The 25,090-nt window shown below is 45.9% G+C and overlaps 1 protein-coding gene and 1 pseudogene across 2 annotated transcripts in view; both read right to left on the reverse strand.

Moving 5' to 3' along the window:
- PARVA (parvin alpha) overlaps positions 1–23,807 on the reverse strand; it is a 163,843-nt gene extending 140,036 nt beyond the window's left edge. The window contains exon 1 of one of the 2 annotated variants that reach the window (XM_057749060.1): positions 23,477–23,807. In XM_057749060.1, the coding sequence (XP_057605043.1) occupies positions 23,477–23,732 (256 nt within the window). In that variant the 5' untranslated portion in view covers positions 23,733–23,807. The remainder of the gene's footprint in view (positions 1–23,476) is intronic. The other variant, XM_057749058.1, reaches the window with a different exon arrangement.
- On the reverse strand, positions 18,849–19,317 carry LOC130860614 (40S ribosomal protein S23-like; annotated as a pseudogene).
- Positions 23,808–25,090: the final 1,283 nt, after the last annotated feature.

A 25,090-nucleotide genomic window follows, 5' to 3' on the forward strand; every position in this document is an offset into this window, starting at 1 on the left:
CAGCTGCTGGTCAATGCCCTGTCCCTTGCCCCTTAAGCCTCAAGGGTAGTGACTGTTCCCAGCTGTTGTTGGCCCTGAGGTGCCTCACTACCCTTGGTTTGCTTCAAGCCCACCCATAATCTTTGTAAAGATCCCTTCGTTATTCTCTCCAACGACTTCATAGAGGATGCCGTCTGCTCCCCAGCAGGATCTCAACTGATAACATGAAATTCCAAGAACTTTACATGCATCATTAATCCCCACATCAACCCTAGTGAGTAAAATTATTATCCTCACTCTATAGGTGGGGAACTTGAGAATTCTGATGGGTTGATTCACTGCCCAAAGTTACACAGCTAATTAAGTGGCAAAGTCTGGATTTGACACAGGCAGTTGTATTCCTGTGCCTCTACTCTCCTTAACCACTGTGTGATACTGGCCCTCTAACCTAAGTTATGTAAAATGTCTTCACTTACTGGGCTGTCCTGACTGTCTATTTTAGTAAAAGGAAGAAACATTTTTAGTGCCATGAAACATTTGACCTGTGATGATGGTTTCCCAACCCTATTACTCCCCAAAGGTTACTGGCCTACCACTGGACGTAAAAGAGAGCTGATGGTGAATAACTGCATTCCAAAAAATCAATCTTATAAAGCAGGGGCTACCCATTTTCCCAAGGTGATCCTATAATTCAGCACAACAATTGCCAGCTTCCAAAGATTCATGATCAATGTGAACATCAACGCCACAGAAGCTGGGCTGGCTCCAGCATTTTCCATTGTATGTTGTGCTACAAAACCCCTATATTGAAAGAGGTTAATAGACGCTTCTTAAAAAATAGGATCCTGTAGGCAAAAAAAAAAAAAAAAAAAAGTTTTGGAAACACTGTATCCTATAAGTCACTTTACCCCTGCTTTGGAAATTCAGAGAGAGTATTAATCCTTGATAGCAAGAAAAGAAGCTCCATTAACTTAGGTTTTTAACAAACTAAACTGAACATAGTGTACTTTTGGGGGGTGGATACTTATTAAAAAGCTATCTTAAGTATAAAATTAGATAACTTCCATTCTAAATTCCCTCAATGTCCACATATTTTAGCTAGTTATAATTATTTGCCTATAAGGTAACTATAGGTTCCAATTAGCATCTTTTGCATTGCTTAAAAATACCTACCAACCCTCAGAGGGGACCAGAAGCTTGTTAAGGTGGGAATCAAGTGCAATGGAATGCTCTGGTGCCACCACCACCACCAGACCTGCCATCAGCACACACTTTGAAAGGGCTCACTTTGGGGCACACTGAGAAATCACTGTCTTACTGATAAATATCTCCTGGTATTAATAAAGAACAAACAGCTCTCAACAAATCCCTTTAAGGGAAATACAGGTCAACATTTATTGCCAGACTCCAGCCGGAACTGCTCCTCAGGCCTCACCTTGCCTGCACTGCTGTTATAGCACACAGCACACAGGAACACAGTTAAATATTTGTGTTCAGGAATCTAGACTTTCCTAAAATTATCCAGCTTTCAAAAATTCTTTCTACTTTCCCCATCACTGACAAAAATACATCAGAAATTCCAGTGGATCAGTAGTTTCAAAATTGATTCACTCAAGCTGGCCTGCAGTACTTACAAAAGAGGCACAGATCACACACACACACACACACACAAACACACACACACACACACACACACACACAGAGCAAGAGGGAGAGAGAAAGGAGGGGAGAGAAAGAGAGAGAGAGAGAGGGAGAGAGAGAAAGGAAAAGGAGAAAAGAGAGAAAAGATATTTCCAGGGAAATAATTGGAAATAATTGATAAAGGTCCCTGCCTTAGTCTGTTGGGCTGCTGTAACAAAATACCATCAACGGGGTGGCTTATAAACAACAGAAATTTATTTCTCACAGTGCTTAGAGGTTAGAAGACTAAGACCAAGGCACCAGCATGGTTGTCTGGTGAGGGCCTACTTCCTGGTTTAGCTGACACCTTCTCACTGCATCCTCACATGATGGAAAGGGAGCAAGGGCTCTCTCTGGAGCCTCTGTTATAAAGACACTAACCTCCATGAAATCACATCCCAAAGTCCCCACCTCCTAACACCATCACTTGGGGGTTAGGATTTCAACATACGAATTTCGGGGGACACAGATCCTAACAGGCCCACACTGTACCTGGCAGTGCAGTGGTTAGGGTTCTGTGCTTTCACTGCATGGGGCGCAGGTTCAATTCCTGGTCAGGGAACTAAGATCCTGCAAGCTGCGTGGCATGGCCAAAAAAATAAAAACAGTCCCATATACTCGCTACATTATTGATGCATAATTTTTGGTATGAATTCAGATGGGTTATTCTAAAGATGGGGACCATCAAGACCATTTGAAGGCATCCCCCGATCCTGGCAGCAGATAAAAGGGGAAGGACCCAGAAAATGTAGATAGCATACATCAGTAAGTATGGACTTTATGTACAGACTTACTTGGCCTCCAATCTAAAGTAGTTTGAAATCTGTTCAAAGCAGTAACATTTTATTCTAGTGCCCAACTGAGTACAAAGCGAAAGAGGAAATATAAATGGCTACATGCACGGAAAATGTTCAACCTCACCAGTAACCAAAGAAATTAAAAACAATTAAGGTTGTTCCCATTAATTAAATTATAAAAATGAATGCAGAAAAGGATGTCATTAAACAGACACTCTCACAGACTACTGCTGGGAGCATATATTGGCATATCCCTTCTAGAAAATAACTCGGTAATAACTATCCAGAAATTTAAAAGGCTTCATGTTGTTTGATCCAGTAATTCCATTCTAGGAAATCTATCCTATGGAAATATTAAATATGGAAAAGTAATTATACTAAAACTGTTCAACAGCATATTTTTATCGTGGCAAATAACTGGAAACATACTAAACTCCATGATAGAGGGACTAAGTTGGTAATCTGTGGTACATCTTTCAGATGGTATATTATCATTATTATATCATAGTCATTAAAAATTATACTCAAGAATTGTTTACATTAACATTGTAATGGGAAGCGTAGTGAGAAAAAGAAATGTGTAGAGACTAAAAATCAACCAAAAAAAGAAAAAAAGAAAAATACTGAAAATAAACAAGCTAAAATAGAAACAGTGTCTAAGTCAATGCAATTGAGAGTGTGATTCACAGACCAGCACCAGTCTGTGAACTGTGTGTTACCCTATCAAGAAATTAATTTTATAGTGTGCATTTGGAAATTTTTAGCAATTTGATATTGCTGAGACATCCAAGCGCGTGTCCCATGGAATTGTCAGTTGAACGGGGGGGCAGATCAGCTTGAGTTGTCAAACATCCCAGCTGTCAAACTGGGATGGAGAGTTCCAGGTTACATGAGCTGCAAAGCAGTCACACACAGTGGGATGTCACAGTCCACAAAGGATTGGAAATAAAAAAGAACTGGCCCTTCATGCAGACCACTGGTCGAGGTGGTAGCACTGTAGATACTTTCATCTTCCTATTGTATACGTGCCAAGTTTTTTTACAATGCTATATTGCTATTATAAGAAAAACCAACGTTTTATTTTTTTAAAGGCAAGCAAAAGGGGAAAAATGTCACTTGTTACATCTTTGGAAAACTTTCCTATAGAATTATATAAACACATACTAAGAGACAGGAGGACACAGTGGTTAGGAAGATAAGATTCCAGAGCTGACAATGTGGGTTTGAATCCTGGCTCCACCACTCCACCATTTACCAGCTATGGGCTAGTTGCTCAACCTCTCTATGCCTCAGTTTATTCATGCATAAGATGGGGATAATAATAGAACCTATCTCACAGCGACTCATAGGGCAGAACTAAATGAGTCAACATACATAAGGCCCCGGAACACAATAAGCTCTATATACAAATGTTCACTCCTACTGTTACAAATCACAGGCAAGGATGAGAGCTACACCCAAACCACATTTCCCAATTTTTAATTTGCAAAATGGGTCAACAGGAATGGTAGAAATAGCAGTAATAATAGCGATAATTATTAAGTGCTTGTGTGCCAGGTTCCAAGCCAAGCACTCGACATGAATTAGCTTATTATTAACAACACTAGAGATAGGTCCTAAGTTCTTTTCATCCTTTCTGCAGAGGGGAAAACTGAGGTTCAGAGAAATGAAGTGACTTGCCCAGGGTCACCAAGCCCATAGGTGTGTCTCTTTCCAGGGCACTGAGCTAGGGACAGAAGGACAGGGGTTCCTAGAGGCTAGAAAGCGAGCCCCTTTAAAACAGAAATGTACTGTGTCTTATTCCCAGGGGGGAGGCAGGGCCACCAGCCTATTCAAAGACCAGGCCAAAAGAAAAATCCAGGACCTGTTTCCAGCCAGGGCCCTCACTGGGTCCCCCTCAGCCAGGCCAGCAAACAGCAGCTGGCCTTGCTCCACAGCCTGGCAGGGGTGTTGCTCTTAGGGAGTGATCTAAGCCCTGAGGAAGGCGGCTCTTGGAATGTAACAGAAGGATGTGGGGGCTCATGAGTCACTCCGCTCCCCCTCCTTGCTGTGGTCCTGGATGCAATTTATGACCTTCGTCACTGAGCTTTCTGCTCCTGGTTGGCTGGAGATTGGTAGCGCAGTCATCCCTAAAAGGAAGTCAGTCTGTTAACAAGCCCCATCTCTCCCTGCCAAAGGGGCTGGAGGCAGAAGGAAGGACGCTGGCAGGACCCAGCTGTTTCCGGGCCTAGAGGGACTCAAGGAGGCAGAGAGGCTTCTGTGACACTTAGCAAGACCCTGGCTTCAGCCATCCACTTGGGGATGCTCTTCTGTGATATTTTCCACCAGTGAGAAATCTGGGCCCTCTGCAGCAAAGAGCATCCATTCCAGAAGAGTATGAAATCTCTAAATATTTATTCCAGAAGTTGAAGGGAGAAAACAAAAATCCTTCCCACAGAGAATGGGGACGGGGGCCTGGAAGGGGAAAGACAGTTAAGAGCACACAGAATTTTGCCTTGAAATTCAGAACATTCTATCTATACCAGAAGTCCGAGAATTTGATGCCTAAAGTTGTGTGGCCAAGGAAAAGCATGTCCGATAAAATTATAGTTCAGGATAACTTTTCGTTTCTAACCTCTCTTTTCAAGTGTGACTTCTTAAGGAGAAACAAGAGTTTTAAAATTTGGGTTGGAGTTTTTCTTCCCTGGTATTTCCTTTTTGGCGAACAATTTGGTAATATCCAACAAAATTCAAGTGTAACAAATTTTTGACTCAGCAATTTCACCGCTATGAATTTATTGTATAGATGAACAGGTATAGAATGTTTTCGTTTGCAAGCCTATACAATGCAGCACTACTTGGAGTAGCAAAATACTACAAAAAACTTAAATGTCCATTGATAGGGAACTGGTTAAATTTAACAATAGCATATCCAGGCAGTGCATAAAATGTTTATAAAAAAATAAGGTAGATTCATATGTGAAAGATACTCAAGACAAATGGGGATGTGAAAAGTAGAAACTGCTGAACACTCTTTACAATGCTCTTTCAGATGTATAAAAACAGAAAGAGCATAAGTGCTTACAAAACAGAGAATGTCTGACCCTAAGCTATTACCATCACCACCATCAGCATTGGGTGCACTATTATCTTGAAAGCCTGAGAGTCAAAAAGTAAAGGGGCCCTTACTTTCCAGTTTATATTTCTGGCCTCTTTGAATTTCTTTTTACCATAAACATCCTTAGCTAGTTTAATAAAAATAAAAGCAATAGTATCATCTAGCTAAACATAAAAGGTAAGTTCCATGAGAGCCAAGACACAGCTTTCTCTACGGCCTTGACCGTGTCTGCCAGGGACTCATATATAGAACACCCCTTGAGAGTCAGGCTGTAGTTTAAACCTTTTGCAAGGACCAATTCCTTTAATCCTCATGACAATCCTGTGAGGTGGGTACTAGTAACATCCCATTTTGCAGATGAGTAAGCTGGGGCTCAGAGAGAATGTCACAGGTCATGCAGCCAGTGCGTAGTGGGACCACGCAGTGTGGGGGACTCTAGAGCCAGAAATCTCTCTACCGGGCTGCCTCTCAATAAATGTCTGTTGGACAAATGGACAAACGAGAAAAGCTGCCAACACTTTTAAGGCCAGAGAAACTGTGAATAAATAGTTACTATTGCTACTGTTTCACTTATCATTGTTAATTTTTATTATTGGCAAATGAAAAATAAACACTATTAAGAAAAGACACGTGGGCGAGGCATTAGATTTGAGTATGAAGAAATGGATTCCCATCCCTGCTCTACCACTTAGTGGCTGAGAGACCTTGGGCAAGTCACTTCACCTCTCTGAGCCTCAGTTTCCTCATCTGTAAAATGGACAGGACAGGACCTCCCAGGGTTACTGTTAGGATTAAATGTGACATCATATATGAAAGCCCCTCTGTGCTTGACATCCATTGGATATGTGTAAAAACAGGAAAAGCTACTGAGGATGGAATGAACTGTGCTCAGAGTATCACCAGGCAGACCCCCACCTTTCTCAACCTGCTGAGTTTTAAAAATGAACTGAAAAAACTTGTATTCATATATACTCCAATGATTTGAGGAGGAAATCAGACTTTTAATTGTTCTGATGCTGCCTCTAGAATATGGATTTAGGACATTTAATACCATCTCCAAATGCCAGGCTTAATTTGCATTGGGTCGGAAGCCGGGCTGCTGAGCGGTGGCTGTTGATTTTAGGCCGGGCCTTGGGAGAGCCTGCAGCCCACCTTCCTCCTGGCCCGCGGCCAGCCAAAGAGCTGGTTTCACCAGGGACTCTGGAGAACTGGCGTCTGAGGAGGCTGCATCTTTGATGGATTTTCACTGTTTAATTAAAGTGCAGCTGGGGCCTGGGGCTGAGCCGTACCTTTCAGCAAGATGTTCGTCACGGGTTGCACAAGGAACCTGCGCTGAGGCCATTTGGCCAGGGCAGAACCCAACTTTGGCCTGATCTCTCCTCTCCCCGGAAGCCTGTACTTCTGCCTTTTGGAGGCCCCAGGGCTCGTTTTCAGGAGCTCAATTCTCCAGGCACTAAACACTGCCTCCAGGAGTATCTCAGAATCACAATTCAAAAACCAGCCCATGGCCCCCAGAGTCCTGGAAGACCTGTTTAACAAAGCATCCCAGGCTGCTCAGCTGCTCTTTAGCAAATGCATTCAGTGCTCTGAGCCCACCCCCAGCACTTCATTTACCATCCAGGGGGCTACAGAAAGGCCATTCATTATAGTCTGACTCATCAAAGTCCCTCTTTTTTTTAGTTATAATTATCATGGAAAATTTCAAATAGACCCCCAAAGTGAGAGACTAATACCGCAATCCTCCATGTACCCATCATCATTCTATAGTAATTGGCAACTTGTGGCCACTTTTCTCTACCAACACTGCATGATTTGAAGCAAATCCTAGACATTTGATCCTGTCGTCCATAAATATTTCAGCATGCATCTTGAAAAGATAAGGACTTTTTTCCCTTTTAACATAACCATCCTCCCACCTGACAAGTTAACAATGACTTCTTAATGTCATCAAATCTCCACTGAGTGTTTATATTTTCCTAATTGGCTCATAAATGACTTAGAGAAGTTGCTTTGTTTGAAGCAAGATCCAAACAAGGTTCTGGCTCGGTTTTGAATGGTACCTACGGTGTCTTTGGCATTCTCATCTTCTCTTCCCTTCAACCCCTGCCTTGCACCGTGGTTCTGTGTGAGGGCTTTGAGGCCCAGAGATAGCACATACTTATATGGCCTTGGACACGTAACCAAGCTCTCTCCTTAGCTTCCTCACCTGGAGAATGGGAATAATAACAACTCCCTATCTCCTGGGGATAATTGTGAGGATTAAATGAAGCAGAATATGTAAAGTGCACAGAGCAAGCAATTAACATGCGTTCTCGTCATTACTATTTTCAAAGACAGCAACTTTACAGAATTCCCAAGCACAGCATCCAGGCAAGCAAATACAGTTACAGGTGGGAAGAAAACGGAGCAAAACCTGATGTGACCTTCCACATTCTTCTCAGACTCTGAGCCACTGTTCACAGTGAGGAGGTAAAATATGCTAGTTTAGAGTCAGTCTCTGGTGCCAAACTGCCAGGGTTCAAATCCCATGTCTTCGACTTGCTAGCAATAGCAAAATGACGCATGTATGTGCCAAAGCTCATTTCCTTTCCCTCTGGGCAGACAACTCAACTATCTTTCTTGGCCTCTCTTACATGTAGGTACGGCCCCATAATCAAGTTCTGCCCAGTGCTAAGTGGGCAGAAGTGATATGGATCATGTCTACGGCCTGGCCCATGAAAACCTCCCACTGCAGTCTTGTTCTCTTTCTCAACAACTGGCTGATTGGTGAGGACTCAAAGAACCTGGAGGAAAGCAGAGTCCTAACAAGTAAGGGGCCTGTTTCCTCGAATGGCCATTTGGATGGCAATCCAATCAAGAATGACGCCACTGCTTTCTGCTCTAAGCAAGAAATTTACTTTTATGATGTTAAGCTTCTGAGAATTGGGGGCTTATCTGTTACAGCAGCTAGTGTTACCTTAAGCAGTACACTAGCCTTGACCTTGGGCAAGTTACCTAGCTTGTCCCTCACCTTCCACATCTGTAAAGAGGCAAAGATGCTAATAATACCTATTTCATAGGGTTGTTAGGAAGAGCAAATAAGTTAACATATGTAAAGTATCTACTGCATTGCCTGGCCCATAACAGCACAATGCACTTATGTAATTATTGTCACTGTTGTGTTATTATTATTTGAAAAGTAATGGTATATCACCAAGAATTTCCACATTTCACTTAAATATACACATTTTAAATCTTTGCTAGTTTCCTGGTATATTTTTTAACTGTTTGGGGCTAAAATTGTATTCCAGCCAAACAATTTCCCATTTAATAATGCAAGTCAGTGGTAAAACAGGATGATGATAATTTGCTTCAAAGGAAATACTTCAGGAACAAGTCATCCTGCAAGATGAAGATGCACCTAGTACAAGATGCAGCATGTCTCTGATGCTCCCAGCCAATATTTAAAAAACGAGAGAGTAAGAGTTCCCCAGGGTGCACCTTTCTGGGTGAGCAGGCAGGGCACTCATCATGCTCAGGATGGAGGAGATGTGCATTGAACTCTACCGAAGCGAAAGAGCCTAAGTGTCCGAGAAGACCTACAAATGGGCAAAAAGCACACGGAAAGAGGCTCAACATCATTAGCCATCGAGGAGATGCAAATGAAAACCACAATGAGATACACTGCACATCACTGAAGGGCTATAATCAAAAAGATAGATAATAACCAGTGTTGGCGAGGATGTAGACACACTGTATCCCTCATACACTGCTGGTGGGAAAGTAAAATAGTGCAGCCTGGCATTTCTTCAAAGTGTTAAGCACAGAGTTAGCATATGAGCCAGCAATGCCACTCCTCGGTATATGACTGAGAGAAATGAAAACATACGTCCACAGAAAAACTTGTACGTGAAAATTGGTAGCTACATTATTCACAAGAGCCAAAAAGTACAAATCATTCAAATGTCCAGCAACTGAGGAACGGATAAACAAAATGTGGTATATCTATGTAATAGAACGTTGTTCAGTCATAAAACGGAATGGAGTACTGACACAAGCTACAACATGGGTGGATTTGAAAATACTATGCTAAGTGAAAACAGTCACAAAAGACCGCATATCGCAGGATTCCATTTATATGAAATGTCCAGAATAGACATATCTAGAGAGACAGATTTGATGGTTACTTGGAGGCAAAGGAATGGGGGGGGCAGGTACAGGGTTTCTTTTTGGGGTGGTGAGAATGTTCTAAAGTTGGCTGTGTCCATAGCTGTACAACTTTGAAGACGCTAAAAAATATTGAATTTTACTGCTCAAACAGGTGAATTTATATCTCAATAAAGCTGCAATATTTTTTTAAAAAGTGTCCACTACTCCACATGGATCGGGCCACCTCTCTTCTGAACTCGAGCTGCCATCAGAAACCAGAGCACATTCCCACCTCATCAGAAGCCTTTGAGAATTATGTGCCCTGTGTTACAGTCCAGGTCTGTCTCTGTGCGCAAGTGACAATGCCATGACCCACACATGCTAATGAGTCTGAAGCTCAGGTGAGAGGTCACAGCTGGAAGTGTAGCTTGGAGAGTTGCCAGCACGTCCAGGTAGGAGATGAAATTGTCATCCACACTCGCATGAAAACTGATAACCCAACTGTCCAACCCTAGAGATACAAGCAAGGTGTTTCTGGTTTTGGTTTTGTTTTTTTTTTCCACATAAGGGCATAAGCTAGACTGTGAATCATACTTCCCAGAACCAGAAATACTTAAAGGGCTAGGTAGCTGGGAGCCCAAATTACTTAAATTGATGTCGTATCATTTGAAAAGCTGACATTCAAACCTTGCAAACTGAACGACAATTGCTATCTATCTAATTCATGGCCCTGGACTCCTGTTCTCCACCTGCTCCAACACCAATTTAAGCAATTCTGAACTTTGATCTCTGTGACAGAATGTCTCAGATTTATTGAAGTGTCAGGTCCCAATTGTGCTAACATCCACCCCTGGCAGGGCCATTACAAGGTGTGAAATCTGGGTGCCCCTCACCCTGGCCAAGTTTGGCACGGCGACAGTCGGAAGGAACAAATCAGCCTGCTTCTGCCTAGTCATCATGGGAGCCTTGTAATTTACCATAATGACAGGCATGCAGGAAAAGCAGGCGCAGGGATCGTTCTGTTCTCCAGGCACTTGGACATGTGCTGGAGGGGCTACTGAGCCTTGCAACCCTCAGCCAAGAGGCAGTTGCTACTCCTTGCAAGGGGCTATTTCAGGACTTGCCTGTATCCTGAGTTGCTTTAAAATGGAATTGTGTTACCCTTCTTCTGTGTTTTGCAAACAGCATCAAAACTGTGGGTTCCTACTCCCCCTGTTTCTCCCAACTGTCATCATTAACTACCTGTCATCTGCAGGTCTGCCCCCCAGGGCTGGGAGCCCTGGATAGCTCAAGCTTATGATAAACCAGAAAACCCCTCTCCACTGAGAGGAAAGTTTGTTTCCGAGCCAGGAGTGTAGAGGAGGGTGAGTGAGGCAAGACCCAGGCTTCCTGCAAGCCTTGGCAGCTTGCCCACCTACCTCCACTCTGGGGCGCCAGTGAATCCTGAGTCCACACTGAACCCTAGCCTGCCCCTGCTCCTCACCTCTTCAGCTAGGGTCCTCAATTGCCTGCTAAGTTCTGCCAGCTTCTGTCCCCAAGACCCTGAATCTCAGACTCCCCTTGGACTTGGATGAGCCTCCCTGATTCAGGACTCAGACACCCTGCCACCTCGGTGTCCACCACAACAGACCAGGAGTGCCCTTGCCCCCAAACTCGGTGACTGGGGTTACAGACCCTCCTCCTGAACTCCTCTCTCACTTCCCCGCCCCACAAGAGGCATCTTCCCTCCCAGCAAGCCCCATAGCCAAAGCCACGTTAGCCAAGACAAAAACTGCTTTAGGAAAAACTGTCTTGAATTAAAAAGTCAATGCAGTCAAGACTGCAATTGGCAGATTAATTACTCTACTGATGATGAACGTTCCCGGAAAGAGACAAGTGCAGAGCCTGCTCCACGGAGCCCCTTGGTGTAGCTGGGAGCCCTGCGACCTGGGTTGACGTCACTGAGGGGGCAGACACAGGCCGGCAGCCTTGCCCATCTGCCGTCCAACATCATCATCCCCAGGAGATCTGCTACATCGCTCCCAGCTCCTCAGGGTCAGGCTGCTGTTCACAGCATAAAAGAGGGGAGCTGCCTCTGGATTTTAAAAGAGACAAAGGAATGAGTGAGGAGCACGGCCTATGACTCAGCGATGAAATAAATGCCCGCAGCACATCACTCCTAGCGAGGGTGTCTGCCTCCACAAGTGACTCCCCAGAAACACTCCCTGGGGTGCTGGGTGTGATAATTATGTACTCCAACTGGCTCTGATCCATGCTTCGGAGATGAAATGGGACACCTGACTACTGCCTCCTGTGCAGGTGGAGGAAACGGACCCCAGAGGCATCAGCCCAGCCCACTCTGTCAAAATTCAACCTGAAACTCAGAAAGCTCCCTAATTCCATCCCTTCTCTTGTCAGCCTGTGAGGTTCTTCCTCTGGCTTCAAGACCTTGCTTGAAAGCACCATTTCACCTAAGGGGCCCTTCAACCCTGCGACCCAAATTTGTCTGCTGTAGCACTCAGCTGACTGTCTTGCAATTCCCTCCCATTTGTCCATGGTTGCCAATTTCTGGGGCAAGTCCAAGAAATCAGATTAGGAGGTGGGAGGAAGTGATCAAGGGAAGGAGGGACTTCTTGAACAAACCTCCACTGGGTCTCACATGGGCCTGTTGAGAACTCACAGTGGACAGAGGGTGGCAGCTGTGACTTCAAGGATGATTATTCCCAAGGTGGCCACACTTCTGGGTCCTGTTATAGACCAGGCCACAGAAGGATGAAGAATGGCCATGAGAGGGTAAAATAAAGACCTGCCTGTACTAGAACTCACTTTGCACACAGCAGTAGCCAGGCTAGAAACCTGTGCTCTCCGGACTCATCACTTTCTCATCCCACCCCACCCCACAGGTGACCTGGTCCTGCCAGGACCAGAAACTTTCAGCCTAACAATGTTGGTTTTACTTTCAAACAACTTACAAGGAAAACCATCCAGACCCAAAAGCAGTCATGTCTCCTGGTTATCAGTTATAAACTATTGATAGTAAGCAAGCCAACTGTAACGCTTTGACCCTGTAATTGTACTTCTGGAGTTCCAGCCAAAAAAATTACTTTAGGCATTATTTCTAGAAAAACTGAAAAAAGCACCAAAAGAAATGGTTAACAGGAGGGCATTCACTCAATGGAATATTATGTGCCAATAAAAAGCCTGCTTGATAAAAACTACAATAACATGAAAAATATTTACATTATAATAATAAAGGAAAGGAAAGATATGGAATTTTTATCTATAAATATATATGGCATACTTACAATTATAAAAAAGGAAAACGATATAATGGAGAAAAAATAGAAAAAATAAACCAAAATCCTAATAGCGATGGCCTTTGGGACCTGGAACATTGCATGATTGTTTTCTCTATTTTCCCGTAAATCCCATAAGCATGGGTTAATTTTATAATGGAGAAGAAAAAACAACTTTCATTTAAAAAGTCAAGAGCTAAGTGACTTGGTTCATTCTTCGTTCCCCCAAGAGAGTGTGCAGTAGTTAAGAATATTTCTGTTTAAACTGATTAAGTTCACTGCTTCTTCCGTCCGCGGCCTAACATTTCCCCAAGGCTGGTTTGAAGGGAAGCCAATGACACTAGTCACAAAGTTGGTCTTTCTAAGGCTGCGGCACACGGGTATGTTCAGAGCAAACAGAATTATCACTTAGTAAGTGCTAGGAGAAGCAGATTTTCAGTGAGTGCTAGAGGGAAGAGGGATCCCACACCAGGCAGACGCTGCTCCCAGGCCTGACGAGGAGGCAGCGACCGTGAACAGGAGTGAGGCCGAGCTCAGGGGGCCTGGCATCAGCCGGCCTCTGCTTTGGGAGGTTCTTCTTCCTGGTGGGCTGGAGTGGGGGGGGGGGGAGGTTTGTAGGGACAGAGCTCCCTTGCTGGGAAGTAATGATAGTGGCCAGGCTCTGGTCAATTTTCAGATTTCCTTAGTTCTGCACTTAGTGAGCAAATGAAGCAGAGATAGGCAGGAAGGCATAAACATGGGGAGGGGAGCAGGCTGACTCCGGGGAATTAAAGGGATTCTGAATCTCTCCTGTAGAGTTTCCGTCTGCACGTTTCTCTTGTCCCCTGCAAACCTTGCAACTAGGCTACTTCACCTTGGTCCTTCTTCATTTAAGCACTTTAACACGTGCCATGCCATTTCCACAGAGCAAGCTTTTCCGGATGAAAACAGGACGCTGGCTTTGTCATCACCCTTGACCAGCGGGCCCCCTCGAAGGCTCACTGCTGCCGCTGCCCAGTCTGCGCCCACAGAGTCTAGGACCCACACCTCTGGTCTTGGGGGCCTTTGTGTGTTTGTGAAATAAAACTAAGCGTTGTCTTCCCACAGAGGGTAAAGAGATTCCTGAGGGGAGGGAGAAGGCAGTGTTAGAAGCCAGTCACACACACACGCACACACACACACATACACACAGCCAGGAGTGGAGGCCTGGATGGAATCAGGGCACCAGAAAAATCCACAAAGCTTAGAGCAGAGTTTGAAGTAACCTGGGCATCTTATTCCCACTGAGGGTTCAGGCAGTTAGTTAGGGAATGTTTCGCAGAGCACCTGTTAAGTACTGATGCTGTTCTAGGCACACGGGATACAACGTAAGCAGAACAAACACAACTCCTGCCCTCTGAAGTCTACAAGGAAGACAGAAAAGAAAGGATGAGGCCACCTTGTTCTGGGGGCCGTGGTCCTCAGGCAAAGCCCTCATTTGGATGTCCTACTGACTGCAGGCTACAGAGCATATTGAATCTGTAACAGAATGTTTACATCTCTTTTAAAAGTGTTTTATTTTTATTTTTTAAAGTATTTTTAGAGCCTTTTATTATTAAAATTGTTGTAGTGCTTTCCCCAACTGTGTTCTTTTTCCCATGACAGTGCGTGGAGATTTCAGATGCTTACAAATGTTTACACGAGGATTTCATCTTTTCTGCTGCACTAATGGCTAAAACATAATTATGAACTGCGCTTGTTAACCAAATGGAGATATTCCACGAGACAAGGAGACCGATTCCTAATATGGAGGTGTCCTTGGGCTAAGGCCCACTTATCCTGGTTTCCATCTCCTCCTCCCGACACAGAGGTGCCTTCATTAGTGGAGGAAAGAAAGAGGTCTTTGTGATGATGTCACTCCCAGACCACCCTACACAGACAATGAAACTGAATTTGAGAGAAGCCTGGTGAAATCAGAGCTCAGAAGTCATAGAATACCAGAGCTGCGAGGGCCCCGAAAGGTTACTTAGCCTAATCCCTTGATGTTAGAAATGGGCAAAGCGGAAGAGACTTGTCTAAGATTACACAACCGGTTAGTGGCAGGCTGTTTTCACCAAGACAAATATGGGCAAATTCATTCCATAGCAATTCTGATGCGACTACGTGTTAAATTCTGCGCCAGGCAGGATGGGCAGAGGAGGAGAACTCTCCCCACAGTGTGACACGCACAGCCACACAGGGGGGCAAGGCAGCGTGGCCACTGCACAGAGGCAAGGCAGTGTCAGACCACAGAGAGAAAAGCATCCCACTCCTCCTAGGGGAGCTACAGAAGGCATCAGGCAGGACGGGATATCTGAGTTGGCTCTCAGTGATTGAATAGGAGTTTGTTGCATACAGAAGGGAAGAAGGTCATTCCAGAAAGGTGGAACAGCATGTGTAAAGGTGAAAACATGTGGAAGAACATGACATGTTTGGGCAATGAAGAGCAGTTTCATATGGCTAAAATGGAGACCTTGAAAAGGAAACAAAGGAGACTAGACCAAAAAGGTAGACCACGGAGCAGCTGTGAAGGACTTAATGCCATGCTAAGAGGTTGGTTGCAGAGATGTTATCTTTGTGCTTAACAGAACAACATACTGGCAAAAGGATGAAGGGTGGGTTGAATAAATAAGGACCAGAGTTAGGGAGACTAGTGGGGTGGATACGGCAACATTTCAGTTGCAAAATAAAGATGCTAAAGTTTAATAAAATAAGCAATCCCGAAGAAGACAAAGAGCACTTATGAGGTCTGAATTAAGGCAGCAGTATTTAGATGGTAGAATTAGCAGGACTCCCTGAGAGATGATTGGCTGTGGGGATAAAACAGGGCAGGGATGGGTGAACTACTGCCCACGGCCACATCCAGCCTCCATCTACTTTTGCACAGCCCCGGTACTAAGAATGGTTTTCACATTTTACAAGTGACTGAAAAAGAATAAAAGAAGACTATCTTGTGACATATGAAAATTATGTGAAATTCAAAGTTCAGTGTCCATAACTACAGTTTTACTAGAACACAGCCATGCGTGTTCATTTACCTACCATCTGTGGCCTCAAGGGCAGAGCTGTGCAGAGGCCAGATGACCAACAAAGTCTAAAATATTTACCATCCCCCTTTTCAAAAAAAGTTGCTGACCTCTGAAACAGAGGATGACTGCAACATTTCCACCTTAGGCAGCTGGTGGGATGCTGGAAGAGGAGAAGCAGATTTGGGCAAGTGGGATGTAGAATAATTCCATCACAGGCACGCTGGGTCTCAGGATCCTGTGACGCATCCCGGAGACCGTGGAAAGATGTATCTGGATACAAGTGAAAGATCTGGGTTTGAGGTGTGGACTGGGGAACCACCAGCGGGCAGGTGGTCACTGATGCCACGGGAGTAGGTGAGATAATCCGCGGAGAGGAAAACAGAAAGAGAGGGCAAAGTCAGGACCCTGGGAAACGCTACTGAGACATAAACAAATAATAAAAGCCCAAGAGGGAGTCCGAAAGAAATAACAACACAGGGAACAACTCAGCGTGGATAAGATCAATGGAGAAGCGAATTTTAAGGAAAAGAGAAAGTTGAATTAATACGAACGCCACTAAGAGCCCAAGTGGAGTAAGGACTGAAAGCGAGACAGTGGATTCTAGAGATGTTGGCCAGTGAAGTATAAATCGTGGGCACAGAATAAATTCTTCAATTGACTTCCAAGAGTCCACACTCTTCAGGGTTCCCTCCTATCACACTGGCCACAACTTTCCAGCCTCTCTCACTGGTTCTTCCTCATCTCCCAACTTCTAAATGCTGGAAAGTCCTTGGACCTCCGCTACATCCTGTACACTATCCTTGATGATTCCCTTCAGTCTCATGGCTTTAAACACACCTACACACAGAGGTGTCTCCAGCCCAGACCCCTCCCCTGCACTAGACTCCTAGAACCAACTGTGAACTCAGTATGGCCCCTTCGGAAGTCTAGGAGGCACCTCTAACGAAACAGGTCCAAAACAGAAACCTGCTCTTTCTCCCCAGACCAGCTCTTCCTGTAGAATTCTCTAACCAGTTAAAGTCAGTTCCATGTTTCCAAACCCTGGAGTCATCTTGATTCTACTCTCTCATCTTCCATCCAATCTTTCAATAAATCCTATCCGCTACATCTTCAAACTATATCCAGAATTGAACGCTCACCCCTCCACTGCTCCCGCTCAGCACCAGACCACCACCATCTCTCACCTGGATCATTACAGTGGCCTCCTCACTCACCCCTGCGGCCACCCCTGCCGCCCGCAGCCCTGACCACCCTCAGAGCCATCCTGTTAAAACACAAGCGTGGCCATGTTACTTCTCGGCACAGAACTCTCCACAACCCTCCTGAGTGAAGGCCCCAGGCTTTACTGGCCTCCAGGACCCTACACAGCCTGTCCACCCTCACTCGAAGTACCCCTGAGACCTCACCACCTTCCACAGTGGTCCTCAACACACCAGGCCCATTCCCGGTGTTTTTTGAAGCTGCCATTCCCTCTACCTGCAGTGCTCGTCTCCGAGATACACACGTGGTGCTCCCTTACTTCCTCAGGTCTTTACTCAGTGAGGCCTTGTCTAGCCACCCTATTTAAAACTGCCAGCCATCCCTCCTCCCTCACCCCACAACACTCCATTTCCCTTTTCCCGCTTTATTTCCCCCTTTCCTGCTTCATTTCCCTCTACGGCACTAATCATCACTCTAACGCAACACACGTTTTACAAGTTTATCTTGTTTGTGACCTGTCTTTCCTACTGGAAGGCAAGCTCATGAGGGCAGGGATTATTGTCTGTTTTTTCCCTGCCACATCCCAGCACCTAACACCGTGCCCGGCACATGGCAGGCACCTCAATAAATAATCGGTGAAAGAATGGGAAGAGCGGATCGGGAAGTGACTAGGAGCTGAGAAAGGGGAAGCCAGTGCAGACAACGCTTCCAAGGCCTCTGGTGAGCAGCTTAAAAGGAAACCAGCATCGGGAGAGTGTCCTCAAATGGCAAAGACTCAAGCATATGTGCAGATGTTAGGGGGACAGAGCAGCATGAAACAGACTGGGAATGTGAGGAAGAGGATGTGTCCGTGCCAAGTGTGGGAAGAAGTGGAAATGAAGGGCCGCAAGAGCAAGGGAAGAAGGGACCTCCTTGGAAGGGACTAAGACAGGGAGGGAACGGGACAGGGCAGATGTTGGGTGGGACTAGGGATTGGGGGTGGGCTGAAGCAAATTTTAACAAGTTCATACCTGGCACTTAATTTTCTATCTCAAGGTCTGGGGAAGAGCTTGAGTGACAGGGTTTAAACAAGGTATGTGAGAAAATGAGGATGCAAGCTCATTAGGAGAGGAGGATTGCTCAGCAATGCTGAGGCTTCTGCTTACTCTAGAAACCATGAATCCATTGCAGAATTTGGGGGTTTTCGCCAGTTACACTGGACAGCCAACAAGAACCAAAATGGTACACTTTGGGCACCAGACAAAATGTAAAAACTCTGAGGGATAATAAATAAGTGAGTAAAATATAGGAATAACCTTTGCTACAGGCCTAACGTAGGGCACCTTCAGCTGGGAGATACAATTCAAAATGACATTCATGGAAAGAGCAAGTCTTGAGGCAGATGTGGAGGAAGGAAGGTGAGAAGTGGCCCTTTGGCAATTAGACTCTGAAAGGCTAGGCTAAGAACCTACACAGAAAGGCCATGTACAGCATAAATGGGGACTGGAAACCCAAAAAAGAGAAGATTCACAGAGGAAAAACAAAAGCTACCTAGCTACAACTCATGAGAATGGGTCCAGATGTTTATAAATGCTGAAATGTGACACCCTAGGAAACTGGATGATCTGACTTGCAAAGAAAGATCGCTAATTGCTTTTTCCTTTTCTTTTTTTTTTTTTTTGGCATATGAAAATTTATTACTATCGTGCTTTCATCATCAAAACTTATGATCTTGGTCTCTCCTTCTTGCCTTTGTATAAAGCCGAAAGAGAGACACTGGCTACTTTGACAGCCTTAAAGCAGACTCCAGGAATGTCACCAGCAGCAGGACCTTTGCGACCAAAGCCAGCAACCAGAACTTCATGGTTTTCCTCAATGAAATTCAAGAAGCGTCATTGGGCACAAAGGCTGTGATTTTTTTTGCCATTCTTGATTAGCTGAACCCTGACCCACTTCCTGATGGCAGAATTTGGCTGTTTGGCTGCTACCCCTACTTTTTCAAGCATAATTCCCTCGGCACGAGGAGCACCTCCAAAAGGGCTGGCCTTCAGGGCTGTGCCCAAATGGGCTTTCTTGTACTGTTTATCATGACACTTCTGGTCTTGCCAGTGGCTACGGAGCTTCCTGACAGTACGAAGACTGCGACATTTGCCCATCCTGCTGGCGCCACGGGCCGAGCCAAAGAGAGAAGCAGCACAGACCCTAATTTCTAAAGGGGCCAAAATAAAGCTACATGGGCTTCATACAGTCATGTGAACCTATTTGCAGAACATGTGGAACCTTCTTGCAGTCCATAATGAAGAGATTATTTCAAATTTTAAAGACCACTTAAAATTGAGCTGTCAATTTTAATAGCTTCCGTTACCTGTGCCATGCCTTGTCTCATTTAAGCCTCACAACCTCCATGTAAGGAAGGAATTTTTATTCCCATTTTATGGATGAAAAAACAGAGGCTTCTTCGAAGGATTAAGGAACTTGTCCTAAGTCACAGCAATAAATAAAGAGCCAGACCAGGAATCAAACCCAAATGTGTCTGGTCCCAAAGACCATGCTTTCAGCCTCTATTCTCTCTTGCCTCCCTCGTGCTATTTTTTCTTATGAAACATAGGAGTGATCATTAGTTTTACTATATTCTTATGAGGCTCCCAGTCATTTCATGATAAATGTTAGTAGGTATTCTTAGGAAAACATATTTTTAATACGAAATTATTGACCTAAATATTCTAACATGTATCCGACTGTGGGACACAACAGGTTTCAAGTGAATGAATGGGAGTCCTTGAGCCCAGGAGAATTCTATGACAAAGCGCTGGGATAATTTGTGGATAGACCAGCGTCCATGATCTTGAGGAATCATGAGGAATGGGAGGTTCCAGAACACTAGGGAGATGGTGGAAGAAGGCAGTGTCTGCAAAGCACAGAGCTGTGAGTTTACGCAGGATCCAGAGCAAGATCTAGCCTTATTGCTACTGAAGAGATGGTTAGTGGGCCCTTGACAGGGAAAGCACTGATCACTGAGACCCAGCATGTGCTTGCCAAGAGCAGGTCATTTCAGACCAACCCCACTGCCTTCTTTGGCTTCGCAGAACCACCCTGTGTAGCAGCAAGCAGCTACAGCTGGGTGACAGCGCCCCTTTAGAAGCAGCACATATTTTTCCATGCACCCATTTATATCTCCTGGATTAGCTAATAGACTGAATGACAGAATCAGGACTTAGCAGTTAAGTACTATAACAAGGATAAAAATAAGACCTTGCACTTTGTTTCAAAAACCCAATTGAGCAAATCCAAGATAGGGAAGGTCATGATTTAGGAGCAACAAACAATAAAATGTCTTTGAGGAAGCTGGTAGCAAGCTCAATGAGCGATAACTGTGATACAGCTGGCAGAATGAAGAAAAGCGGCCGCAGCTGCATTAATGAACGTGGTGTCTATGCTAGAACAAAGGAGGTGACCGCCCTGTCCTAATGGACTGGACTACCGCCCAGGCGGTAGTTGACTTCTGGGCAGCTCACTTTGAGAGTCTGCTAGTCATTCTCCGTTTCTCCACACTCCCGCTATGATCTCCTCTCTGCACTGCTCTGTGCCCTGAGGGAGCTGACCCTGACATATTGCATCATGCAGATTCCCTTGCCCTGGTGACTTCCCACTGGGTCCGGCCAATGGGAAGCGCCAGCAAGAGGTTCAAGGGCAAGAAGAGAGAACGTGCAGAGTATCTCTTGCGGCACTGTCTCCCTGCTGCAGCTCCACACTTCTGACAGTGGCTTGTCCCTCTATAGCCACAGCCCCCCTTCCAGAGCTCCTGCTCTCAGTGGGTTCTGGTTTGCTCCCCTTGCCCTTCAGGCCTAGGGGTGGTAATGGCTTCCCCCTGTTGGTAGCTCCTAGGTGTCTCAGCATCCTTCTGGGTTCTCTTCACCCTGCCCACACCTCTGTAAATAGTCCCTTCATCACATCACTTTTAAAATCCCAATTAACTTGTCCTTCTGTTTCCTGCAGGGACTCTGACTGAAATGGAAAAGACAGGATACCAGAAGGCCATGAAGCTCATCTGTGAGGACCAGCTACAGGAACAGAGGATATTTGGACTGATCAAGGGACTCCACAAAACAGGCTAGTCCACTTGGAGAAAATAAAGAGCCACGGTCCCACTCGTTCTCCTGGCTGCATGAACAGAATAATAGTAGATACAGAGGGACCACCTTTGGACTCAATATAAAGCAAACTTTTCTAAAGAGTTGGCAAAGTGGGGTGAGCACTTCTGATAGGTCGTGAGCTTTAGTAATTCTGAGTTGCCCAGTCTCAAGCTGGAGAGCCCATATGGGGAACACCATAGGAAGAAGTTATAGGGATAGTCTAGAAAAAGACTCTCCAAGCCAGGATTTCACAACTTGTTACCAACTGCACGCTACTCGGACAATGGTTTACCACACCTTCCCCGCAATGGTTTACACTGGGGGGAGGGTGTAGACATTTTGGGGAATGTGTTTTGCTGCCTCTCAATTCTACATAGAGAATAGAAGTCTAGTTCTTTGTATCAAGTTTGATAATTCTCAACACTGAGTTCTTTTTCATGCTTTAAGATAACTCAGGAACATGAAACATATTTTATATATTATCATCACAAACTTAAAAAGGTTTATTCCCAAACCACTGAAGTCTATGAAAAAAATGCTTTTAACTAAGCAACTTCTACCTACACACCAATCACTAGCCCTTTTTCCGAACTGTCACCTCATTACTCAAAATAAGTATGCTACAGTAAATGTTGGAGAGGATGTGAAGGAAAGGGGAACCCTGGTAAACTGCTGGTAGGACTGTAAATTGATGCAGCCACTTTGGAAAACAGCATGGAGATTCCTTAAAAAACTAAAAATAGAACTACCATATGATCCAGCAATTCCACTCCTGGGTATACATCTAGAAAAGATGAAAACACTAATTCAAAAAGATACATGCACCCTGATGTTCACAGCAGCACTATTTATGATAGCCAAGATATGGAAGCAACCCAAGTGCCCATCAATAGATGACTGGATTAAGAAGATGTGGTATATGTTTATTAGTGGAATATTACTTAGCCATAAAAAAAGAATGAAATACTGCCATTTGCAGCAACATGGATGGACCTAGAGAATATTATTAGTGAAATAAGCCAGACATAGAAAGACAAATACTATATGATATCACTTATATGTAGAATCTAAAAAATAATACAAATTAATGTATATGCAAAACAGAAACAGACTCAGATATAGAAAACTTGTGGTTATCAAAGGAAAGAGGGAAGGGTTAGGGAAAATTAGATGTATGGGAGTAACAGATACAAACTATTACATATAAAGTAGATAAGCAACAAGGATATACTGTATAGCACAGGAAATTATACCCATTATCTTGTAATAATTATACCCAATATCTTGTAATAACAGAACATAATCTGCGAAAATACTGAATCACTATGCTGTACACGTGAAACTAACACAATATTGTACATCAACTATACTTCAGTTAAAAAACAAAACAGGATGCAAAATCGGCCCATGCGACGAAATATTTTACATGTAAACTGTCCTGGAAAAAAATAAGATCTCCTCAATTCACCCTGGTGGGAAAAAGGAAATGGTTTTTGCAAGAGCCCTTAACTCTTGAGTTCACAGAAGGGTCAGAGCCCAGGATGCTACAATGTGTGTGTGTCTAATCGAGGTTTTCTTCTTGGGTGCGAGTTTATCACTTATCACAAGGCGTGACCACCTCTCCACTCATTTAACAAACATGTGGCGTTGATTTATACATTAACAGAGCCCTGCTGGGCCCTGGGGACGGACGAGACATCCAGAGGCCAAGTCTGCAACCGCACACTTCAGCAGGTCTAGGAAATGATCTGATTTCAAAGACCAATGAAGGCAAAGAGTGAGAGTGACGGCGCCCAGAAAAGTTTCAGCAGAAACTTGGAAACTGCCAGCCTTGGGCGCGGAGAAGGCGGGGACTTGGGGCCTACGGGAGGACGTCGCCTCGGGGCTGGCGGGCCCGGCCGCCTCCTGGGCCCCCGGCCCGGCGCGGGCGTCGCCTGACTCCAGGCCCGGGCCGCCCCACCCGCTCGCCGCGGGGCCCGGGTGGGCAGCGCTCGGCCGACCCGGAGCAGGGCGGCGGCGGCGCCGGGCCGGGCCCCGCGAGACGTCCGCGGGCAGCGCGCGCTCGCGCCGTGGCGCGGCCCCCTCCCCGGCGCCGGGCACGCGCGGCGCGCTCCCGCCCAGCCCGGGGAGCCCGGGCCCCCCGGCCCCCGGCTCGGCCGCTCCCGGCCCGGGCCGCACTCACCCTCCTTGGCTTTCTTCCTCCGGGCCAGAGTTCCTCCGAGTTTCCCCAAGAAGGAGTCATCTTTCTTCCGAGACGGGGGCGACTTGGGAGTGGGGGACTTGGGGACAGACGGCGACTTCTGCGGGGACGTGGCCATGGCGGCGAGGCGGGCGGCCGCGGGCCGGTCGGGACGCGGAGCTGGCGCTGGGCGGACGCGGCGGGCGCGGCGGGACTGAGGCTGCGGCTTTCCAAACGGAAGCGGAATTATTCCAAGCATTTGAGGCAGCTCACGCTCGCCTTTCCCTTCCCTCTCTCCCTCCCTCGCGCCGCCCTCCGCCCTGCGAGAAGCTGCGCGCTCGGGGCCCGCGCCCCGCCGCTGCCCGCAGCAGGGAGGATGCCCCGGCTCTGCCCCTTGCAGGACGCGCGGCCTGATCTGTTCCTGCGTGTGTGACCCTCCAGCCTGGGAGCCCTGGAGCCGGGAGGCCGCACTTCCCCCGGCTCTGCACCCAGGACAGTTCCTCGCTCCAGTCTGGGGTTCAGTGATGGCTGAACCGAACCCACCTGCTACTCCATCTCGCGCTGATTTGGCCCGGCTGCTTGGTGAGGAGCTCGCTCTTGCCCTGCATTTCTAACTGTAGTCATTAGGCCCATGTCTTGTGCCCATGAAAGAGTGGGCCTGCTCAGGAAGAAACAGAGTGAACCAAAATGTGTGCGGGCCCCACCAGCTGGGCACACTCAGCGGTTCCCGCACTTATCCGTGGCTGTCAGCCTCTTCACGCCCCCATCCAAGAGTGAGAAGGTTTGAAGTTCACGAGCACAGGCCAGCACCTAGAGACATCCCTGTTTCTAGCAGCTCAATGGCTGGATCCCACAAAGGAGGATCCCAAATGTAGGTGGGAACGTGAATGGAAAGGTATGACCCTGGCCTCCTGTGAGAAACTCCCCCCACCCCAACTTATCTTGCCTAAATAAAAGCAACAGAATGACAACCAGACTCATCTGGGATAACAGGAGTGGCACAAATGCCAGGATTGCAAGGACTTATGCCGGAAATGATCAAAAGGCACGTTTTACTGTGCTTGGCCACTTGAGGTTCTCACTTGACCTCCCCTGGCTGTCACTGGGTCTCTCTTTTTCACACACACACACTCACACAACCCCATGGCAACTGTGTTTCCTCCAAGTAGCTACAGCTGATTGACCCTGAGTGATCACCTGACCCAGAGGGTCCTAATGCTTGACTGGAGAGCAGCCAATCAGATAGTTTCCATCAAGAATCTAAGCTAGAGACAGTTGTCAGAAGTCCAGCACTTAGTGATCATCATGCAGACTCAAGACTGGGTGCATTTTAGCGACAGGCATGCTGATGAGTAGAGAAACAAAACAGTGGGGCAAAGAAGTGTGCTCAAGAAGCCTTGTAATGAAAAAACATGGGAGTAGCTGCCTGGACCTAGAACCTCTTCTGAGGGCCTACCTGTAGTTCTCAGGAGGGCCTGTGCTTCCCTAGGATGTGTTGCTAAAGCCTCATGATAACCCATCCACCTTTACTTGAGCCAACTAACAAGCAACAATTCCTGAGAACATAAATTTAACAAGGTGGTCAATAGATTCTCAGCAGATACATGTTCATCTTGT

The sequence above is a fragment of the Hippopotamus amphibius genome, chromosome 9 (genome assembly GCF_030028045.1).
Source record: "Hippopotamus amphibius kiboko isolate mHipAmp2 chromosome 9, mHipAmp2.hap2, whole genome shotgun sequence".
NCBI classification, from domain to species: Eukaryota; Metazoa; Chordata; class Mammalia; order Artiodactyla; family Hippopotamidae; genus Hippopotamus; species Hippopotamus amphibius.